Genomic DNA, 19,547 nt, shown 5'->3' on the forward strand with positions numbered 1-19,547 from the left:
GGTGTTAATAGTGGCCTTCTGGACAGCAGTCAGGTCGGCAGTCTTACCCATGATTGGGGTTTTGAGTGATGAACCAGGCTGGGAGTTTTAAAGGCCTCAGGAATCTTTTGCAGGTGTTTAGAGTAAACTCGTTGATTCAGATGATTAGGTTCATAGCTCGTTTAGAGACCCTTTTAATGATATGCTAATTTTGTGAGATAGGAATTTTGGGTTTTCATGAGCTGTATGCCAAAATCATCCGTATTAAGACAATAAAAGACCTGACATATTTCAGTTAGTGTGCAATGAATCTAAAATATATGAATGTTAAATTTTCATCATGACATTATGGAAAATAATGAACTTTATCACAATATGCTAATTTTTTGAGAAGGACCTGTATTTTACATTCATTGCACACTAACTGAAATATTTCAGGTCTTTTATTGTCTTAATACGGATGATTTTGGCATACAGCTCATGAAAACCCAAAATTCCTATCTCACAAAATTAGCATATTTCATCCGACCAATAAAAGAAAAGTGTTTTTAATACAAAAAACGTCAACCTTCAAATAATCATGCACAGTTATGCACTCTATACTTGGTCGGGAATCCTTTTGCAGAAATGATTGCTTCAATGCGGCATGGCATGGAGGCAATCAGCCTGTGGCACTGCTGAGGTCTTATGGAGGCCCAGGATGATTCGATAGCGGCCTTTAGCTCATCCAGAGTGTTGGGTCTTGAGTCTCTCAACGTTCTCTTCACAATATCCCACAGATTCTCTATGGGGTTCAGGTCAGGAGAGTTGGCAGGCCAATTGAGCACAGTGATACCATGGTCAGTAAACCATTTACCAGTGGTTTTGGCACTGTGAGCAGGTGCCAGGTTGTGCTAAAAAATGAAATCTTCATCTCCATAAAGCTTTTCAGCAGATGGAAGCATGAAGTGCTCCAAAATCTCCTGATAGCTAGCTGCATTGACCCTGCCCTTGATAAAACACAGTGGACCAACACCAGCAGCTGACACGGCACCCCAGACCATCACTGACTGTGGGTACTTGACACTGGACTTCTGGCATTTTGGCATTTCCTTCTCCCCAGTCTTCCTCCAGACTCTGGCACCTTGATTTCCGAATGACATGCATAATTTGCTTTCATCCGAAAAAAGTACTTTGGACCACTGAGCAACAGTCCAGTGCTGCTTCTCTGTAGCCCAGGTCAGGCGCTTCTGCCGCTGTTTCTGGTTCAAAAGTGGCTTGACCTGGGGAATGCGGCACCTGTAGCCCATTTCCTGCACACGCCTGTGCACGGTGGCTCTGGATGTTTCTACTTCAGACTCAGTCCACCGCTTCCGCAGGTCCCCCAAGGTCTGGAATTGGCCCTTCTCCACAATCTTCCTCAGGGTCCGGTCACCTCTTCTCGTTGTGCAGCGTTTTCTGCCACACTTTTTCCTTCCCACAGACTTCCCACTGAGGTGCCTTGATACAGCACTCTGGGAACAGCCTATTCGTTCAGAAATTTCTTTCTGTGTCTTACCCTCTTGCTTGAGGGTGTCAATAGTGGCCTTCTGGACAGCAGTCAGGTCGGCAGTCTTACCCATGATTGGGGTTTTGAGTGATGAACCAGGCTGGAAGTTTTAAAGGCCTCAGGAATCTTTTGCAGGTGTTTAGAGTTAACTCGTTGATTCAGATGATTAGGTTCATAGCTCGTTTAGAGACCCTTTTAATGATATGCTAATTTTGTGAGATAGGAATTTTGGGTTTTCATGAGCTGTATGCCAAAATCATCTGCATTAAGACAATAAAAGACCTGAAATATTTCAGTTAGTGTGCAATGAATCTAAAATATATTAATGTTAAATTTTCATCATTACATTATGGAAAATAATGAACTTTATCACAATATGCTAATATTTTGAGAAGGACCTGTAAACAGAGTACTATAAAAATATATAAAAAAAATAATTGAAAACTTATTATGGCACAAGGAGAACAGGATATAGAGCACGGGGAGAGCTTAAGGCCGACTGTTGGAGTAAAGGAGTGCTAGGAAGTCTCATGGAAGAATCCAGCAATGAACATTCAGAGCCGGTGTGTACAGTACAAACCAAAGGTTTGGACACACCTTCTCATTCAAAGAGTTTTCTTTATTTTCATGACTATGAATATTGTAGCTTGACACTAAAGGCATCAAAACTATGAATTAAAACATGTGGAATTATATTCTGAACAAAAAAGTGTGAAACAACTGAAAATATGTCTTATATTCTAGGTTCTTCAAAGTAGCCACCTTTTGCTTTGATTACTGCTCTGCACACTCTTGGCATTCTGTTGATGAGCTTCAAGAGGTAGTCACCTGAAATGGTTTTACAACAGTCATAAAGTTCCCAGAGATGCTTAGCACTTGTTGGCCCTTTTGCCTTCACTCTGCGGTCCAGCTCAACCCAAACCATCTCGATTGGGTTCAGGTCCAGTGACTGTGGAGGCCGGGTCATCTGGTGCAGCACCCCATCACTCTCCTTCTTGGTCAAATAGCCCTTACACAGCCTGGAGGTGTGTTTGGGGTCATTGTCCTGTTGAAAAATAAATGATGGTCCAACTAAACGCAAACCGGATGGAATAGCATGCCGCTTCAAGATGCTGTGGTAACCATGCTGGTTCAGTATGCTTTCAATTTTGAATAAATCCTCAACAGTGTCACCAGCAAAGCAACCCCACACCATCACACCTCCTCTTCCATGCTTCACGGTGGGAACCAGGCATGTAGAGTCCATCTGTTCACCTCTTCTGCGCCGCACAAAGACACGGTGGTTGGAACCAAAGATCTCAAACTTGGACCAAAGCACAGATTTCCACTGGTCTAATGTCCATTCCTTGTGTTCTTTAGCCCAACAAGTCTCTTCTGCTTGTTGCCTGTCCTCAGCAGTGGTTTCCAGCAGCTATTTTACCATGAAGGCCTGATTCACACAGTCTCCTCTTAACAGTTGTTCTAGAGATGTGTCTGCTGCTAGAACTCTGTGTGGCATTGACCTGTTCTCTAATCTGAGCTGCTGTTAACCTTTCTGAGGCTGGTGACTCGGATTAACTTATCGTCCGCAGCAGAGGTGACTCTTGGTATTCCTTTTCTGGGGCGGTCCTCATGTGAGCCAGTTTCTTTGTAGTGCTTGGTGGTTTTTGCGACTGCACTTGGGGACACTTTCAAAGTTTTCCCAATTGTTTGGACTGACTGACCTTCATTTCTTAAAGTAATGATGGCCACTCGTTTTTCTTTATTTAGCTGCTTTGTTCTTGCCATAATACAAATTCTAACAGTCTATTCAGTAGGACCATCAGCTGTGTACTGTATCCACCTCCTGCACAGCACAACTGATGGTCCCAACCCCATTTATAAGGCTTGAAATCCCACTTATTAAATCCGACAGGGCACACCTGTGAAGTGAAAACCATTTCAGGTGACTACCTCTTGAAGCTCATCAACAGAATGCCAAGAGTGTGCGGAGCAGTAATCAAAGCAAAAGGTGGCTACTTTGATGAACCTAGAATATAAGACATTTTTTCAGTTGTTTCACAATTTTTTGTTCAGTATATAATTCCATGTGTTAATTCATAGTTTTGATGCCTTCAGTATGAAGCTACAATATTCATAGTCATGAAAATAAAGACAACTCTTTGAATGAGAAGGTGTGTCCAAACTTTTGGTCTGTACTGTATATATACCGAGGGAACATAGAATGACATAGGATGCAGGTGATTCAGTCGGGCTACAATGTGTAACAACTGAGGCAGAAGGAAAGCAGGGAGACTGAGGGAGCAAGTCTAATAAACCTGAATGTAGCTGAACTAAGACACAAAGAAACAACTAAACCAAGGGGGAAAGTCTAACAGAGACCTAAGAGAAACAAATCCAAATGTACAAAGAGCAGAACATAAGAATAAACAAAAAAACTAAACACAAAGGAATTAGCTAAAATCATAACACTCTAGTAAGAATAATAAACACAGAGGGATGAACTGAATACAGCAAGACCTTTAGTACACAACAAGTAAATGATAAAAACACAAACACAGATAAACGCCTAAACCCAGCACCCGTGGATAATAACAGGACTTCATAAACACAAAAAAACAAAAGAAAAACAATCTGAACAGGCGGGTGGATGGGGGCCTCGAACTCAGGACAAGACACAAACAACAACAAAAACCCAAGTTCAGGTGGGTAACTGGGAGGTCGTCCCAAGGAGACACAGAAGATGCATGAATATCTGACGGGTGACTGGGACACCAATAGCACAGAAGGGCAGTAGGCTGACAGTGGCAAAGGAGGTTTGGAAGTTGGCCGGGAGACTGGCAAAACCCAAGGAAAACCTTGTCAGACAGTCGGTCGGGAGGCTGGAAAAACCCACAGAGAACCTTGTTAGGACACTAACTAGGGAAGTGGGAGCACTAATGGGCAACCCTGTCAGGAGACTGACTGGGAGGCATGGATGACCCTTGGAAAACCTTTTCAGGAGACCGACTGAGAGGTGTGGTGGACCTTCAGAAAACTTTGTCAAAAGACTATTTAAGCACCAATACCATTCGGTAACACGTTACTCAATCTATTTTCCATAGATTCAATATTAGATGCATTTTTTTACACTAATTATAGAAACATTCTTGTACCTTAATATGTTCTGGAGGAAATAATATGTACCAGAAATCAAGGGATGAGCCAGTTTGGAACTTTTTAAATACTATTTTTCGGACACCTTGTTACTACTGGTCTGTCACAAAATCAGAATTAGTCTCTAATTCTTTATTTAGTTTGCAGCTTCAAAAAAGCCAATAGCCAAAAACATATTTTGGCCATACCTTGGGTGCAGTTTGCTCTCAAAAAATGTTAAGGGAATTGGAATCGTGGAGGACAAAAAAAGAAGTGGCATGTGTAAACACAGAGAAGCAGCATGTGAAAGTGATATTCTTATGAAAGAGGAGACAAATGTCCGGCAAAGACTTAGATGTGCATCATTTTATGTTGATTCATCTGTGATTTGCAGAAACCTTATTAGTAAATGTCTCAAAGGGAGGCCAGTTGTCCGGAAGCAATTCCTAAGGAAGGGATGCAGAAAGAAAAAGGGGATTACACAAGAACTTACAGACTTTCACAGAGTAATTATCACTGATTAGAAAGTTAAGATGCAGGATGCAGTAATTAAAGCAATATGTACAAAGTTGGTCAGACGAGATGGCAACATGGAGCATCTACAGCCATCTGTGAAATACAGTGCAGCCTTTATGTTTGGGAGGGAAGGGTGTTTCAGTGACTTAGGAGGTTTTTTTTTCTAACCAGATAGAACAAATGTAGAAAAGTCCTGTCAGATTTCAAACCACCAAGTAAAACAGTTTCGAAAGCATCTGCATGACAACATGGGGATGATCGAACAAAAGGATGATGCCACACTCACAAGCAGTGAATTTAAACAGTGTCTGGTAGAAAAAAAAGACATGTTTCCAACTCTTTTTTTAGTAAGAGAGATTGAACTTAAACCTTACAGTGATGAATTAGCTTAAACCAGAGTAGAAGAAAAGAAAATCATTATCCAGTGAAGAACTTCATATTATTTTTCAAATCTAGGAGAACTGTTTCTAAAGATTACTATAAAAAGGAAATCTACCAAGAAGATGGAATCATCTTCACCCAAGCCTCATATCATTAAGTAAAAAGCAAAGCACTGAACACAGTGCTTTGAATGTTTTCCAGAGTAATTTAAAATGCCTCTCTGTTGAACAACCCAATGGATGAGTCTGTGTGTGGCAGTTGCTGGAAGGATGGCACCTGCCTGTAGGCTTTGTGTCAATTGTAAAGTTTGGTACACAGGGGATCATGGTGTGGGTTAATATTCTGGAGGTGGGCTTGTGCTTTTGCCTTCAGTTAAGTTTTTACCTGAAGGCAAAATTGACCAAAATAGAATGTAAACTGTTTTGGTAAGACAGTTTCTCCTAACTTTCTAAGAACAGTTTTGGGATGGTTCCTTCCTATGCCAACTGCACACCAGTGCACAAAGCACGGACCATAAAAACAAAGGTGAACAGGTTTGTTTTGGAAAAAAACAGACAGTCCTCAGCCCGACAGACATCTATGGATTCATTTATAGCAAAGATTGCAAGCCAGGACTTTTCACCGAACATCAGTGTCTAACCTCATTAATGCACTTCTGAAAGAATGATCAAAAAGTTGCATAGACACACCCCTAAATCTTCTGGAAGCCTTTCCAGAAAAGATGAAGTTATAGCTGCTAAGGGTGGGTCAACATAATGTTTAAACCCCTTGGTTTGAGAATTTGATGTCAGTGAAGTTCATATATGTGTGAAGGTAGAAGAGCAAATACCTTTAGCAATACTTAGCAGACCAAAAAAGAGATGAGGTTATTGAGATGTTTTTATTATTACAGGGTTTTAGAAAGGTAATTTCAACTTTGTAGTAGTTTTGATGTAACATCCCAAGTTACATAAGACTGTGGAGTCTTTGTTTGGATAATGTTTTTATTGTATGTATGTCTCCACAGTGCTGAAGCTCCTGAAAATGGCGGTTGGAATGAGAGCTTTGCTGGACACTGTTATGCAAGCTCTGCCTCAGGTATACAACTACCACTGCTAAATACCTGAAAGTCATTTAGTTTGCTATCCAGTTTTTCTTTTTCATGGATGAATTTTACTTGCGTCCCACTGCTGTTGTCTGTATAATTACATCTCAGAAGCATTTCAATTCAGTACACATTTGTTATATTTCACAGCATCATCTTTTCCAACCAGCCTATCCCCCTGACTGTATGCAGCCTTATTTACATTTGCATTCTCCCTGCTGAGGTTGGGGAAAGAGTGCAGCTCGATGTTTTGTTTGGAACACTGGTGGGTGGATTTTCCGGGTGAGAGAGTTGGTAAATTGGAGCAACCTTCTACAGTTTGGATAAAGAAAAAAAGAAAAAGCTGCCGCACTCTGCTCCCAGCATTCTTTGATAGCACCTCTTTTTTCCATTCAGAGACGGTGTCACATTGAGTGCTATTCCAGGCTAAATTCTGCCAGAGCTTGTCAGGAGTGTTCAGAATTAATAAAGCTGATAACAGGAGGTGATGTGGGTGTGAGCAGGTTGCTGCTTGCTAATTTGCACTGACAGCAAATCCAAGCGCTCTTTAATACCCAAACCTAACTTTATAACAAAGCTGCATTCCACTATTATATCTGTGTCACATTTAACTGTTATCAGCGGCTCAGCTTCCTCTGTGTGAGACCTTAGAATAAAATGTACATTTCGTTTGATACTTCGCCAGACAACTGAAGCCACAATAAGTAAGACAAGGCTGCAGCCATCTTGCATTAGTTATAAATGTTGTAGCTAGAGCAAGTGGTTCCAGTGTGATAAAGAATGTTAGATAATGTCAATTGGTACTCTCTGAAACCCCATATGCTTGCAAAATTCTTCATACCCCTTGAACCTTTTCACATTTTATCGCATTACAAAAACAATCTCAGTGTCGAAGGCATATGTATTCAGTCCTTCTTAATTTGATACCCCTAAATAAAATCCAGTGATTTCAGATGTAATTGAATTAGTGAACTTAGTCCTACTGTGTGTAATTTAATCTGTGTATAAAGTTCTTCAAAGGCAAAATAGCAGGAGGTTTGTTAGAGAACATTAGTGAAGAAACGGCATCATGACGACTGAGATATACAGCAGATAGATCAAGGAGAAAGGTGTGAAGAAGTTTAAACCTGGGTTATAAAACAATATTCCAAGCTGTGAAAATGGAGCAGTTTTCCATGGTGGAAAACTGCTCCATTATTATTTAGTTTTAGTTTCAGATATGGAGATACATTTCATAGTATGTCTTCTTTAAGACAGCCAGTGGATTGAACTGGTCCCTCTAAGTCATTTATCAATCACCTTCAGTATAATTCCTGAAAAATCTCACCTATATGAAACAAATCAATGTTTGTAAGATGAACTGTGATGAAAATCTAATAATGACAAGCTGTCAAAAAGAGGAATTCGCTACACACACCCCTTGGAGTTCCATAGCAGTGTTTATTTGTCTCCATTAACATTTGGTGAAAACGTCAATAATAGGAAACAATCTTAACAAAAAGCCATCACACACAAATACAAAGGGCATCGAATGTATAAAACTCGTATTTTATCTACATAAACATTAATATTCAAACACACTTACATGAACTATTATATGATCAAACTGCCTGAAAATCCACTCTGGATGGCACTCAATACTGCTTCCATGCAGTTCCTCATGCCTAGTTCTAGTGTTTACTGGCAGAAACCGGAAGTGCCACGCTGGAAGTGTGAAACCGGAAGTGGAAGTAAAATACTATTTTCTATTAAACATAAAATGTTTGTCTAAACAACCTGCAATCCGTTTTTAACAACATAGAAAGATTTTTGTATCATTTATTTAAACTATGAACTTATGTAGACATACACACACTGATATTTTGAAAAGCTACTCAAAGGGTAGGTGCAGGACAAAATGTTTTAAGAATCCCCAGCAGACACTGATTTGACTGACAGGGAACCAGAAACAAGTACTGGTGGTTACTTATCCTGTTCATTTCTCCAACATAGAACCTAGAAAAACCAACTTATGAATAGAAATGGAACACTCATTTAAACCATATATGCAGTGCCAATAAGTAGGGACATTTCTTTTGCTAATGACAAAACAGAATAAACTGGGAAAGTCCTTTTATTTATTTTAAAACAACTCACATTACAGTGGTGCTTGGAAAACGTACTTTTACTGAGGTGGTACTCGTTATAAAAAGTTTGAGAAACACTGCCTATGATAGTGGGACATGATAACAGTTGTGCCTGACAGCAGCACTAACGCGTTGTCACCTGTTTGTCCTGTGACACAATGATCCCTCACACGGACTCTAACTGTCTCTCTGTAGGTGGGGAATCTGGGTCTGCTCTTCATGCTGCTCTTCTTCATCTTTGCTGCGTTGGGAGTGGAGCTGTTTGGCGACTTGAGTAAGGACACGTACACGGTTTAAACAGACAGCTTAGATGTGAAACTTTTGACTTTTGAATACTGCTCAAAGTGCACAGGCATGCACTGAGTCTTCACTTCTCCCTTCACAGTGTTTAATCTATCTGATTTTAATTGCTTTCTGGAATCCTTTGTTGAAACACCATATTTATCTCGCTAATTGTGTCCCAGAGCTTTCAGATTAATAAAAAAGCATCATAGTAATTATTTCACTGCAAAGAAAAGTCATGAGTGGGGCTATCTTGATGTTTCTCGGTTCTTCTTTGCTTCTTCGTCCCTTGGTCCACAGTCTGTGATGAGCTACATCCATGTGAGGGTCTGGGCCGCTACGCCACTTTCAGAAACTTTGGGATGGCATTTCTGTTGCTCTTCAGAGTTTCCACAGGCGATAACTGGAATGGCATCATGAAGGTGAAATTCCTGCAAAAGCACACTATATACTAATTTCCAGACATTTAGAACCAGCATATTCAGAAGGTAGAAAACAGTGACAGATCTATGTGAAACTGTTCATATCAATTTAGCTTTTTTTTTTTTTTGCATTTGTCATTTATTAACCACTTACCTGAGTGTATTTTATTAAGATTTGATGTGCCAAACAAAAAGTACTGCATAAATATGAGATGGAAGGAAATCTTTTTTTTTTTTTTTTGCAAACAAAAATCAGAAATATTTACCTTGCATTTGTTATCAATCCTCCTGAGATAATAGAATTACCTTTTGTGGTAATTACCAACCCAAGTCCTTGTTGGGTATGTCTCTACCAGCCTTCCACGTCTAAAGAGTGAACTGTTCATTTATTTTTCTTTACAAAGTAGCTCAAGCTCATTCAGATTTGATGGAGAATTTCTCTGGCCAGCAGGTTTTTCCGCAGATGTCTGGACTTTGACTGTGCCATTCTAGCTTTGATCAAAGTTATTTTATTGTGGCTCTAAATGTGTTTAGGCTTGTTGTCCTGCTGTCAGGCAAATGTCTGCCCCAGTCTCAAGGGTTATGAAGCCTGTAACAGGTTTTCAGAACTTTTCAGGATTGCCTGGTATTTAACTCCCTTGATCTTACCCATCAGCTAAATATCTTTCTTGTTCCTGCTAAATAAAAGCATCCCCACAGCATGACCAGTCTGTTTCACAATCAATGCTGGTGTGTTGAGAGTAATCTGCATTGTTAGTTTTTCACCATACATAGCTTTTTGGAAGGTGGCCAAAAAGCTTCAAGCTCATCTGCCCAGGACCTCTCTCCCACATGTTTTGTTTAGTTTTGCAACAAATCAAGTGCAAATGGGACTTCTTGGGGTTTTCTTTAAACATTGTTTTCTTTTTGAGACTGGTACAAACGCCAGATCTGTAAATTGCATAAGTAATGAGGGTCACATTCATAGATTCTCACAGATTAAAAACTCTCTTCTCCCTGCCTGTAAGCATAGGTGTACAGCATCATCTTCCTTCCTCTTAACAATGCACTGCTTTGTCTTTCTCTGTCACAATAAAAAGCATTAAAGTTTGAGGATTTAATGCAACAAAATGTTCAAGACATATGAATTCAAAGCAAAAACATTCAGAGGTTATAGATTGTGGATTGTATACATCAGCTGATGCAGATAATGATTTGGTCTTTGGAGGCATTTTTATTTTTTCAAGCATCTAAAATGGGCTATTAAGATTCAGCTAAAAGTAAAATAAAATGCCTGAAATGTTTTTGTTTTTTTAAAACCGAATTACAATGCTATAACTACATTTATATAAATGCATTACTAGACAGAAACTATACATATACGCAATAACTAAACATAAACCTTACATTTCACAACACCACTAAATGCTTCTGGAACGTATGTTTTATTGGCCTTTTTGCAGGACACGCTGAGGGACTGCGCACAAGACACTGGGACATGCTACAACACTGTTGTCTCTCCCATCTACTTCGTTTCTTTCGTCTTGACCGCCCAATTTGTCCTGGTCAACGTGGTCATCGCAGTCCTGATGAAGCACTTAGAGGAGAGCAACAAGGAAGCCAAAGAGGAGGCGGAGCTGGAGGCAGAGTTAAACCTGGAACTACAAATGGAGGCGGCAGACATGACAAGATCGCCCCAGCTCAACCCTCTGGCCCTGGGCATGGATAGGTCGAGCTTGGGGGGTTCCCCCTGGAGGTGCACTGGAGGTGGGGACATGGAGCAGGAGAGGGAAGGTCCTATGGATGCTCCCACTGCTGATATAACCAGAAACTCTGTAGACATCAGAGCAGAACCCCCCTCATACCTTGAGCCCCAGCTAGAGGTAAATAGTATTTTTTGTGGTATGTGAGTCCGTTGAAATAAGCTGTTTGGCACTGGAGTATCTGTAGTGTGCCATGTTTTAAAGTTCTGCAACTGTCCCCCTTTCCTGATTGAGTAAATATATAATTTAAAACAAAACATATTAGGAATAAAAGATAGGAATGTTGTGACATTAAGGGTTAAAGAACACAGATTTATACCCCAAAACACAGCTGCTTACTTTTGTTCTGAATAATAGAAACTCTGGATTTTAGGAACTGCCATCTGCTTTGAAGACATTCAATGCATGTGATTTTATAGCTGCCTTCAGTGCTGTTTTTTGTGTAACCATAATAAAATAAAATCGAGGTCTAATTAGCTTTTTTAGGGACATACAGCTGAGACCTCAGTCAGCGTGAGCAATGAGTCATGAGAATATATGTCTGGTTATCAGATCTCACTTTGATGCATAGCATTAGTTAACCATAAAGTTCTCAGAGGAATGTTAAACATGACAGGTAGTTGTCGACCGTACTTGAGTTTAATGTCAATGTATAAATAAACCAAGGCGGACATAGCTTTATTGGGACATATTCATCTGACAGCCTGATTTCAAGTATCCTTGAACGTTTTCACATTTTGTCACTTTACACCAACAAACTTCAGTGTATTTTGTTGATATTTTATGTGACAGACCAACACAAAGTAAAGCAGAACTGAAGAAGGGATGGGAAATGATACATGGATTTCTTTAAACAAAAAAATATAAAAGATGTATTATGTATTATTCAGCCCTCTTTGATCTGATACATCTAAATGAAATATAGCAAAAACAACTGATTTCAGAAGTTACCCAGTTAGTAAATAGGGTCTACACAGGTGGACTGTGTGGACCCTATTTACTAACTGGGAGGTAGAATTTGTCAACAGGAACACTATTAGTTATGCAAGACTGGCAAGAAGAAAGTACTTGTTGAACTAAAGCCACAATTTGCCACATGCCAATGGGGGACAGAGCAAAGATGTAGAGGAGGTGATCTGGTCCAAAATTTAACTTTTTGGCCTACGTGCATAATTCTGTGTAGGGAGGCAAAATAGCACAGCAAGTCATTCTGAATGCACCATACCCTCATGCTGTGGGGATGGTTTTCTTCACCAGTGTCTGAGAAACTGGTCAGAGTTGCAGGAAGATAAATGGAGCTAAATACAGGGAGATTCTGAAAGCAAAGCAATTAGTGGCTGCAAAAAACTTGCTGGTAGAAATGTAGTAGAGGCACTTTCCATTATCATTTTACAAATATGTACTACTTTGTTTGTATAAAACATAAAATCTCAATGACATACATGAAAGTTTCACGAAAGGTGAAAAAGTTCTAGACTACTCTCGCAATGCTGACTGTGACAATGTTTTCAAGATTAAATCTGTAAGCCTTCATGTAGAGATGAGTGAAGAACTACCATCTTTTAAGATTTTTTTTTTTACCTGTCTCAAATATATTGGTTAAAAACTTATTTTGTTAGAACTTGCTGCACATTTTGTGCTCTGTGCAACATATTCTGATTTATAGCAGATTGGTTTATAGTTTGTGCTCGTCACTTACTGCATTTTTCCAAGAGTGTGTATGTGTGTGCTTTTGTTTGTGTGTATGTGTGGCTGGTCCCTGAAGGCAGCATGCCAGTCAGAGACAGGTCACAGTGCCATGGGAAAGCTCAACTGCGGGTCTTGTTGTTCACTTCAACAGCTATTTCCAGACAGCAGGGGGAATTTTTGGGAGATAGGAAATCAAGGTCTTGCTATTGTTATCTTTCCCCTTTTAAGATGTTATCCATCTGTCACTGCTGCTTTGAGCCATTACACCAGAATCTCCTCTTCATCCCCCTGGAGGACCAACTCTGCTACAGTGCTGTAGTGTCCCCTTGTGGGTATGAAAGAAAGCACATGTGTGCTTAGAAGCCGCAATTTTGATTGTCATCTACAGCATTAAAAAAAGAAAGTTTTATTTGTGATCTATTTCTCCTACCTGGCTGTTCGTTGTGATCTTTGTTTTTGTATGTCTGTATATCGGCCTTTTTCCTTTTCTTTGTAATCTTTTTCCCCCCTCATAATTTTTTCATGTTACTGTGTATATACATATATATATATATATATATATCTGTCTTCACTTTCACTCATTTCCTGTCGTCTTTTTCTTTGTTTTCTTCCTCTGCTCTCTATTATTCTCTCTGCCATATCCAAGTTTGTGCAGCGGAGAGCGCTTTTTGACTCGATCTCCCTGGTCATCCAGGGCTCAATGGAGGGAGAGTTGAGTTTGATGGACAACCTGTCTGGCTCGATCTGCCACCACTACGCGCTGCTTCCCAGGCCTAACAAGCACAGCACTGACAAGAAGGTTAATAATCACCAGAAACACCGCTGCTAACTCGTCCTCTCCATTTCATACATCCATTGGCTCTTATTACACTGTAACTTGTAGGGCTGCACAGCAATTCCACTGGTCTTTATTTTTTTCTGGGGGGGAGAAATCTCCAAGTAAAAAGATGAATAAACCAAACATACATTGGTTAGATTCATACTCTTTACACTAAGAGAATGATCGGTAGTGTATATACTGGGTTTGTATATCTTAGCTTACCAGAAAAAGCTAAAACATAAAAAAACGTTTGCAGATAAATGTGTTCATGAACCTACTAAACTATGACTTGTGAATACATGTGCTTTTAAAAGTACTTCCTGTTTGGTAGTTCAGTGTGGCATCATTGAGGCCCTGTCCACACAAACATGGATATTTTGAAGAGTGGGAATTCTCTGCAGCAGATGTATTTCCTGTTCTCAAACCAACATGGGAAAAGAGATTTGGTGATGAAAAATGTTTCTATATACACTGGATATTTATTATTAAAAGTATAATGTAGAGGCTTAACTCATGCAAACATATGAATGTTGTCTATGCCATGATACCTAACAGTGGAATTGTTTTAATAGTTTTTCTTTCCATCAAACATCAAATGTAAGCTCAGGACGTTATATGGCCAAGAGAAAATTGTTAGCTATGTTAAAGACAATTGGAATTACTGTTTTGACAGTATTATTCATATTTTTAGCCTAGCACTGCTTTAGCCATCTTTCAGATCTACTTTAAGATTTTGATATTGTTAATTTCAACTGAACTTTTATCATTATCTGCTGTCGCAGCATAGGTTTTACAGCATTTTGACAAAAATTTCAGAGATTTGTTTTCAAAAACAGAAAAAAATATGCAGCTGTAAATGAGTAGTCACCAGAGCATCTCAATTGGACACTTGCAGTTATGTTTGACTGAACAGCTTAGTGAAGACACGCAGAACAGATACATTTGTCTACTGATGCCCAAATATACTTTTCTTACAACACATATTTACTACATAAATATACAGACATGGAATCAGTGTCGAAGGTTTATTTAGTATCTCGGGTCCCCAGGCAGTGGTCTTCATTTACCTCATGACAAAGTCCACCTCAGACTGAGTTACTAGTAAAAAAAGAGAAAACTACGGTTGAAGCAGTTGAGCTTCATCTAAAGCCTCTGCTCCCTGATCATTTTTTTCACCTACTTTTAACCACTGCCAGTAGTCTAATACTGTGGTGCAAAATTGGTAGCTTGATATGAATCTAAGACAAAATGTGTCGCTATGGAAAATTAGGTTTTAAATATTGTTGTCACTCCTGACCAAAGACCAAATGATGGTGCAGTCAATTGTTTCCTCAAATAAAGCAAAATACCATGTTTTCCTATAGTTGAATATAGGTACAATTTAATTAGTAAGCTACATAAAAATGTGGTATATTCACATTCTTCCATTCACATCTGCAATGTTTTACAAAAAAAATGGGGGCGTGGCGATGGCACAGGGGTAAAGTGGGGTGGAAGGCGGTGGCGCTTTTTACATGGGTAAACCCATGTCCAGAGGCTACAGTCCTCAACGCAGCCATCACAGGTTCGAGTCCCAGCCCGTTGACCTTTGCTGCATGTCTTCCCCTCTCTCTCTACCCCCATTTCATGTTGGGCAACTTACAAAATAAAGAATGCTAGTGCTACAAAATTGAAAAGAAAAAAGGTCTGTTCTCAGCATAAGACAGTCTATGTCAACTTCCAGACTAAATGTCTGCAAATTTGCAGGTTGCTGGATATATATACAGGTCCTTCTCAAAATATTAGCATATTGTGATAAAGTTCATTATTTTCCATAATGTAATGATGAAAATTTAACATTCATATATTTTAGATTCATTGCACACTAACTGAAATATTTCAGGTCTTTTATTGTCTTAATACGGATGAATTTGGCATTCAGCTCATGGAAACCAAAAATTCCTATTTCACAAAATTAGCATATTTCATCCGACCAATAAATGAAAAGTGTTTTTAATACAAAAAACGCCAACCTTCAAATAATCATGTACAGTTATGCACTCAATACTTGGTCGGGAATCCTTTTGCAGAAATGACTGCTTCAATGCGGCGTGGCATGGAGGCAATCAGCCTGTGGCACTGCTGAGGTCTTATGGAGGCCCAGGATGCTTTGATAGCGGCCTTTAGCTCATCCAGAGTGTTGGGTCTTGAGTCTCTCAACGTTCTCTTCACAATATCCCACAGATTCTCTATGGGGTTCAGGTCAGGAGAGTTGGCAGGCCAATTGAGCACAGTGATACCATGGTCAGTAAACCATTTACCAGTGGTTTTGGCACTGTGAGCAGGTGCCAGGTCGTGCTGAAAAATGAAATCTTCATCTCCATAAAGCTTTTCAGCAGATGGAAGCATGAAGTGCTCCAAAATCTCCTGATAGCTAGCTGCATTGACCCTGCCCTTGATAAAACACAGTGGACCAACACCAGCAGCTGACACGGCACCCCAGACCATCACTGACTGTGGGTACTTGACACTGGACTTCTGGCATTTCCTTCTCCCCAGTCTTCCTCCAGACTCTGGCACTTTGATTTCCGAATGACATGCAGAATTTGCTTTCATCCGAAAAAAGTACTTTGGACCACTGAGCAACAGTCCAGTGCTGCTTCTCTGTAGCCCAGGTCAGGCGCTTCGGCCGCTGTTTCTGGTTCAAAAGTGGCTTGACCTGGGGAATGCGGCACCTGTATCCCATTTCCTGCACGCGCCTGTGCACGGTGGCTCTGGGTGTTTCTACTCCAGACTCAGTCCACTGCTTCCGCAGGTCCCCCAAGGTCTGGAATCGGCCCTTCTCCACAATCTTCCTCAGGGTCCGGTCACCTCTTCTCGTTGTGCAGCGTTTTCTGCCACACTTTTTCCTTCCCACAGACTTCCCACTGAGGTGCCTTGATACAGCACTCTGGGAACAGCTTATTCGTTCAGAAATTTCTTTCTGTGTATTACCCTCTTGCTTGAGGGTGTCAATAGTGGCCTTCTGGACAGCAGTCAGGTCGGCAGTCTTACCCATGATTGGGGTTTTGAGTGATGAACCAGGCTGGGAGTTTTAAAGGCCTCAGGAATCTTTTGCAGGTGTTTAGAGTTAACTCGTTGATTCAGATGATTAGGTTCATAGCTTGTTTAGAGACCCTTTTAATGATATGCTAATTTTGTGAGATAGGAATTTTGGGTTTTCATGAGCTGTATGCCAAAATCATCTGTATTAAGACAATAGATGACCTGAAATATTTCAGTTAGTGTGCAATGAATCTAAAATATATGAATGTTAAATTTTCATCATGACATTATGGAAAATAATGAACTTTATCACAATATGCCAATATTTTGAGAAGGACCTGTATATTACTTTATCTATACTGTTCACAGGATGATAGTTGTGCATATAGATCCACTTTTTAGAACTAAGCTTCATACTCAAGAGAAAGAACGCAGCCAGTGTGATGTTTATCTTGCAGTCCTACAGCATTTACCATTTTTGTCCTGGCTTTCATCTACAATGAATATTTTTCCCTTCCGATTCAGCCATTTGACCACCGCCGTGCTCATTACCTCATTACCGCCTGTCACAGCTATGATCTCATTGCCTCATTCATGGTTGGCAGGTTTTATTTGTAGTCAGGTTTGGCAGACTCAGAAACACTGTTTGAGGGCATCCTCTGTCTTCACGCCCCACTTTCACTATCATTGTATCTGTTTGGAGCTGTGACACTTTTGGGTGTTTTATAGCTGATCATCTGCTATTCCTGTCAGTCACAACAAACTCATAATACCCACCCAAGGCACTCCTGAAGCCAGCACAGAGCAAACTCGTCCAAGTCTGCACAGAAATGGCTCAATCAATAAGCAGAGTAAAACTGAATAATTTAGCCTGTTTTTCTGGTTCGAAGACAAAAGTTGGAATGTTATGTCTGCACTGCAAAGTCTTCTAAAAGCTTTAAATGGGTTTTAATTTCAGTATTAGATGCCCGAGGCCATGCTTCTCTGTTAAATTCCTGATCTGAATAGTTTCCCATCAATTTCTGGCCCTGGTTCTGTCTCCCTATATTGTTTTTTTTTCATTGAAGCTTCTTTAACAGAAGTCAGAAGTGTGTTTAGACACTTGCAGACTGGAGCAGACTTTAAAAATCATCATTTTGAATTCTACTTGTATGGCCATGTATGCATTCAAATGTGCTTTTAGTTCTGCACATTACATCATTGTACTGTTTTACTGTGTCTGACATTGTCTACTTACCATCAGTTTAAACACCTGTTGAGATTTATTTGACAGTAATTATCTTGTTTTTGTCCATCAGTTTCCAAAATACAAACAAATAATAATTCAGATGTCTAAGGTTGAAAAAAAAAGTAAAACAAAAAAAATTCTTTATGTGCTTGCAAGCCAAATATACTGAGCCTTTAAATGGCGGTGGAAAAGGAACTGAGATATTTTGACAAGATCCCAAGTTACTTTTGCAAGATCCCAAGTTCTTTTCTGAGATCTTTGTTTTGCAAGATCCAGGGTTACTTCTGCAATATCTGGCAAATGTATCACACCTAAGCTAAGTTACTTTTCTGAGATTCTACACATTTTGCAAGATTTGGGTTTACGTTTGCAAGTTCCCACAAATGGTTTGTGATATCTCATGATATCCCTACCGGAAACACGTGACCTTCATCTATATTGCCAGAAACAAATAATCGCGTCAAGCAGATGGTTGTGGTTTTTTTTAGCTATTATTACTATTTGAGGAGAAAATCTGTGCAATAACACCAGGTATTTAAACACTTATTGACATTGTTGGGAGCAGTGATGTAATAATTTATATAAAAAAGAACACTAAATTATCCAGAGGTCATGACATATGACTTTTCTCAGCATTTGGTATTTAAAGACTTTTTATTTGTAAAGTAATTAATTCTATTCAATTCGATTGAGTTTTTTTTTTTTTTTTTTTTTACAACAAAAGTCACCTTAAAAGAAAAACATCAATTAAATTATTCAAATTGGTTTAAACGTTTTATATCTAAGGAAACCCAGCAGATTGCATCGCGTTGTTGACATGCAACTCTCACTCCTCCTGGATGAGCATGTGGCAACAGTGAACAGTTGCTTCCATTGTGTCGTTGACTTTGCAGCAATCCCCCATACTCAGCATGGATGTAGTGACAGCAGAAAGGAAAACTCCTGTTTAACAGGAAGAAACCTCCAGCAGAACCAGACTCAGTTTGATTGGCCGTCTGCCATGACGGACTGGGGATTTGAGAAGACAAAGCAAACATAAAAAAGAAACACAGATGCATTGTTCAAGGAGTACTTTCTATGTCAAAGAAATTAAAAAGGTTAATGGCAGTAGTAGCTCTCTAGGTGGCTTTATCTAGCAGAGACATACACCAGTTGCAGCAAAAACTCAGCCAATGGCTATGTCTAGGAGAGAAACAGCGTTAAACATATTAGGTTTTTGGCAGTTGAAGTTCAGCCGATACCTCTCTCCAGGAAGGTGTAACAGCAAAACACGGAGCCAGACCAAGAGTACCTTCTAGGAAGAGAAAAAACAGAGACAGATCATAAAGTTATAAGTTGACACAACAGCAATAAATGCAAAATTGGGGAGTAGTAGGGAAATATTGCAAAGGGAGGGATTATGGTCCTCCAGCAGCCTAGACCTATAGCAGCACAGCAACAGAGATTGCTCAAGATAACCTAAGCCACTCTAACTATAAACTTTATCAAAAAAGAAAGTTTTAAGCCTAGTCTTCAAGGTAGACAGGGTGTCTGCCTCACAGACTAAAACTGGGAGCTGGTTCCACAGGAGAGGAGCCTGATAACTAAAAGATCTTTCTCCATTTCCACTTTT

General features: G+C 39.7%; 1 protein-coding gene across 10 annotated transcripts in view; it reads left to right on the forward strand.

Annotated features, from left to right (window-relative positions):
* The window catches only part of cacna1g (calcium channel, voltage-dependent, T type, alpha 1G subunit), a 413,040-nt gene that overhangs the window by 374,844 nt on the left and 18,649 nt on the right, over nt 1-19,547 (forward strand). For 8 of the 10 annotated variants that reach the window (XM_047377396.1, XM_047377397.1, XM_047377395.1 and 5 more), the window contains 5 exons: nt 6,525-6,595; nt 8,924-9,002; nt 9,311-9,432; nt 10,875-11,294; nt 13,510-13,662. In XM_047377396.1, the coding sequence (XP_047233352.1) occupies nt 6,525-6,595; nt 8,924-9,002; nt 9,311-9,432; nt 10,875-11,294; nt 13,510-13,662 (845 nt within the window). The remainder of the gene's footprint in view (nt 1-6,524; nt 6,596-8,923; nt 9,003-9,310; nt 9,433-10,874; nt 11,295-13,509; nt 13,663-19,547) is intronic. The other 2 variants (XM_047377401.1, XM_047377402.1) reach the window with 2 other exon arrangements.

Source organism: Girardinichthys multiradiatus, chromosome 10, assembly GCF_021462225.1.
Source record: "Girardinichthys multiradiatus isolate DD_20200921_A chromosome 10, DD_fGirMul_XY1, whole genome shotgun sequence".
Lineage (NCBI taxonomy): Eukaryota > Metazoa > Chordata > Actinopteri > Cyprinodontiformes > Goodeidae > Girardinichthys > Girardinichthys multiradiatus.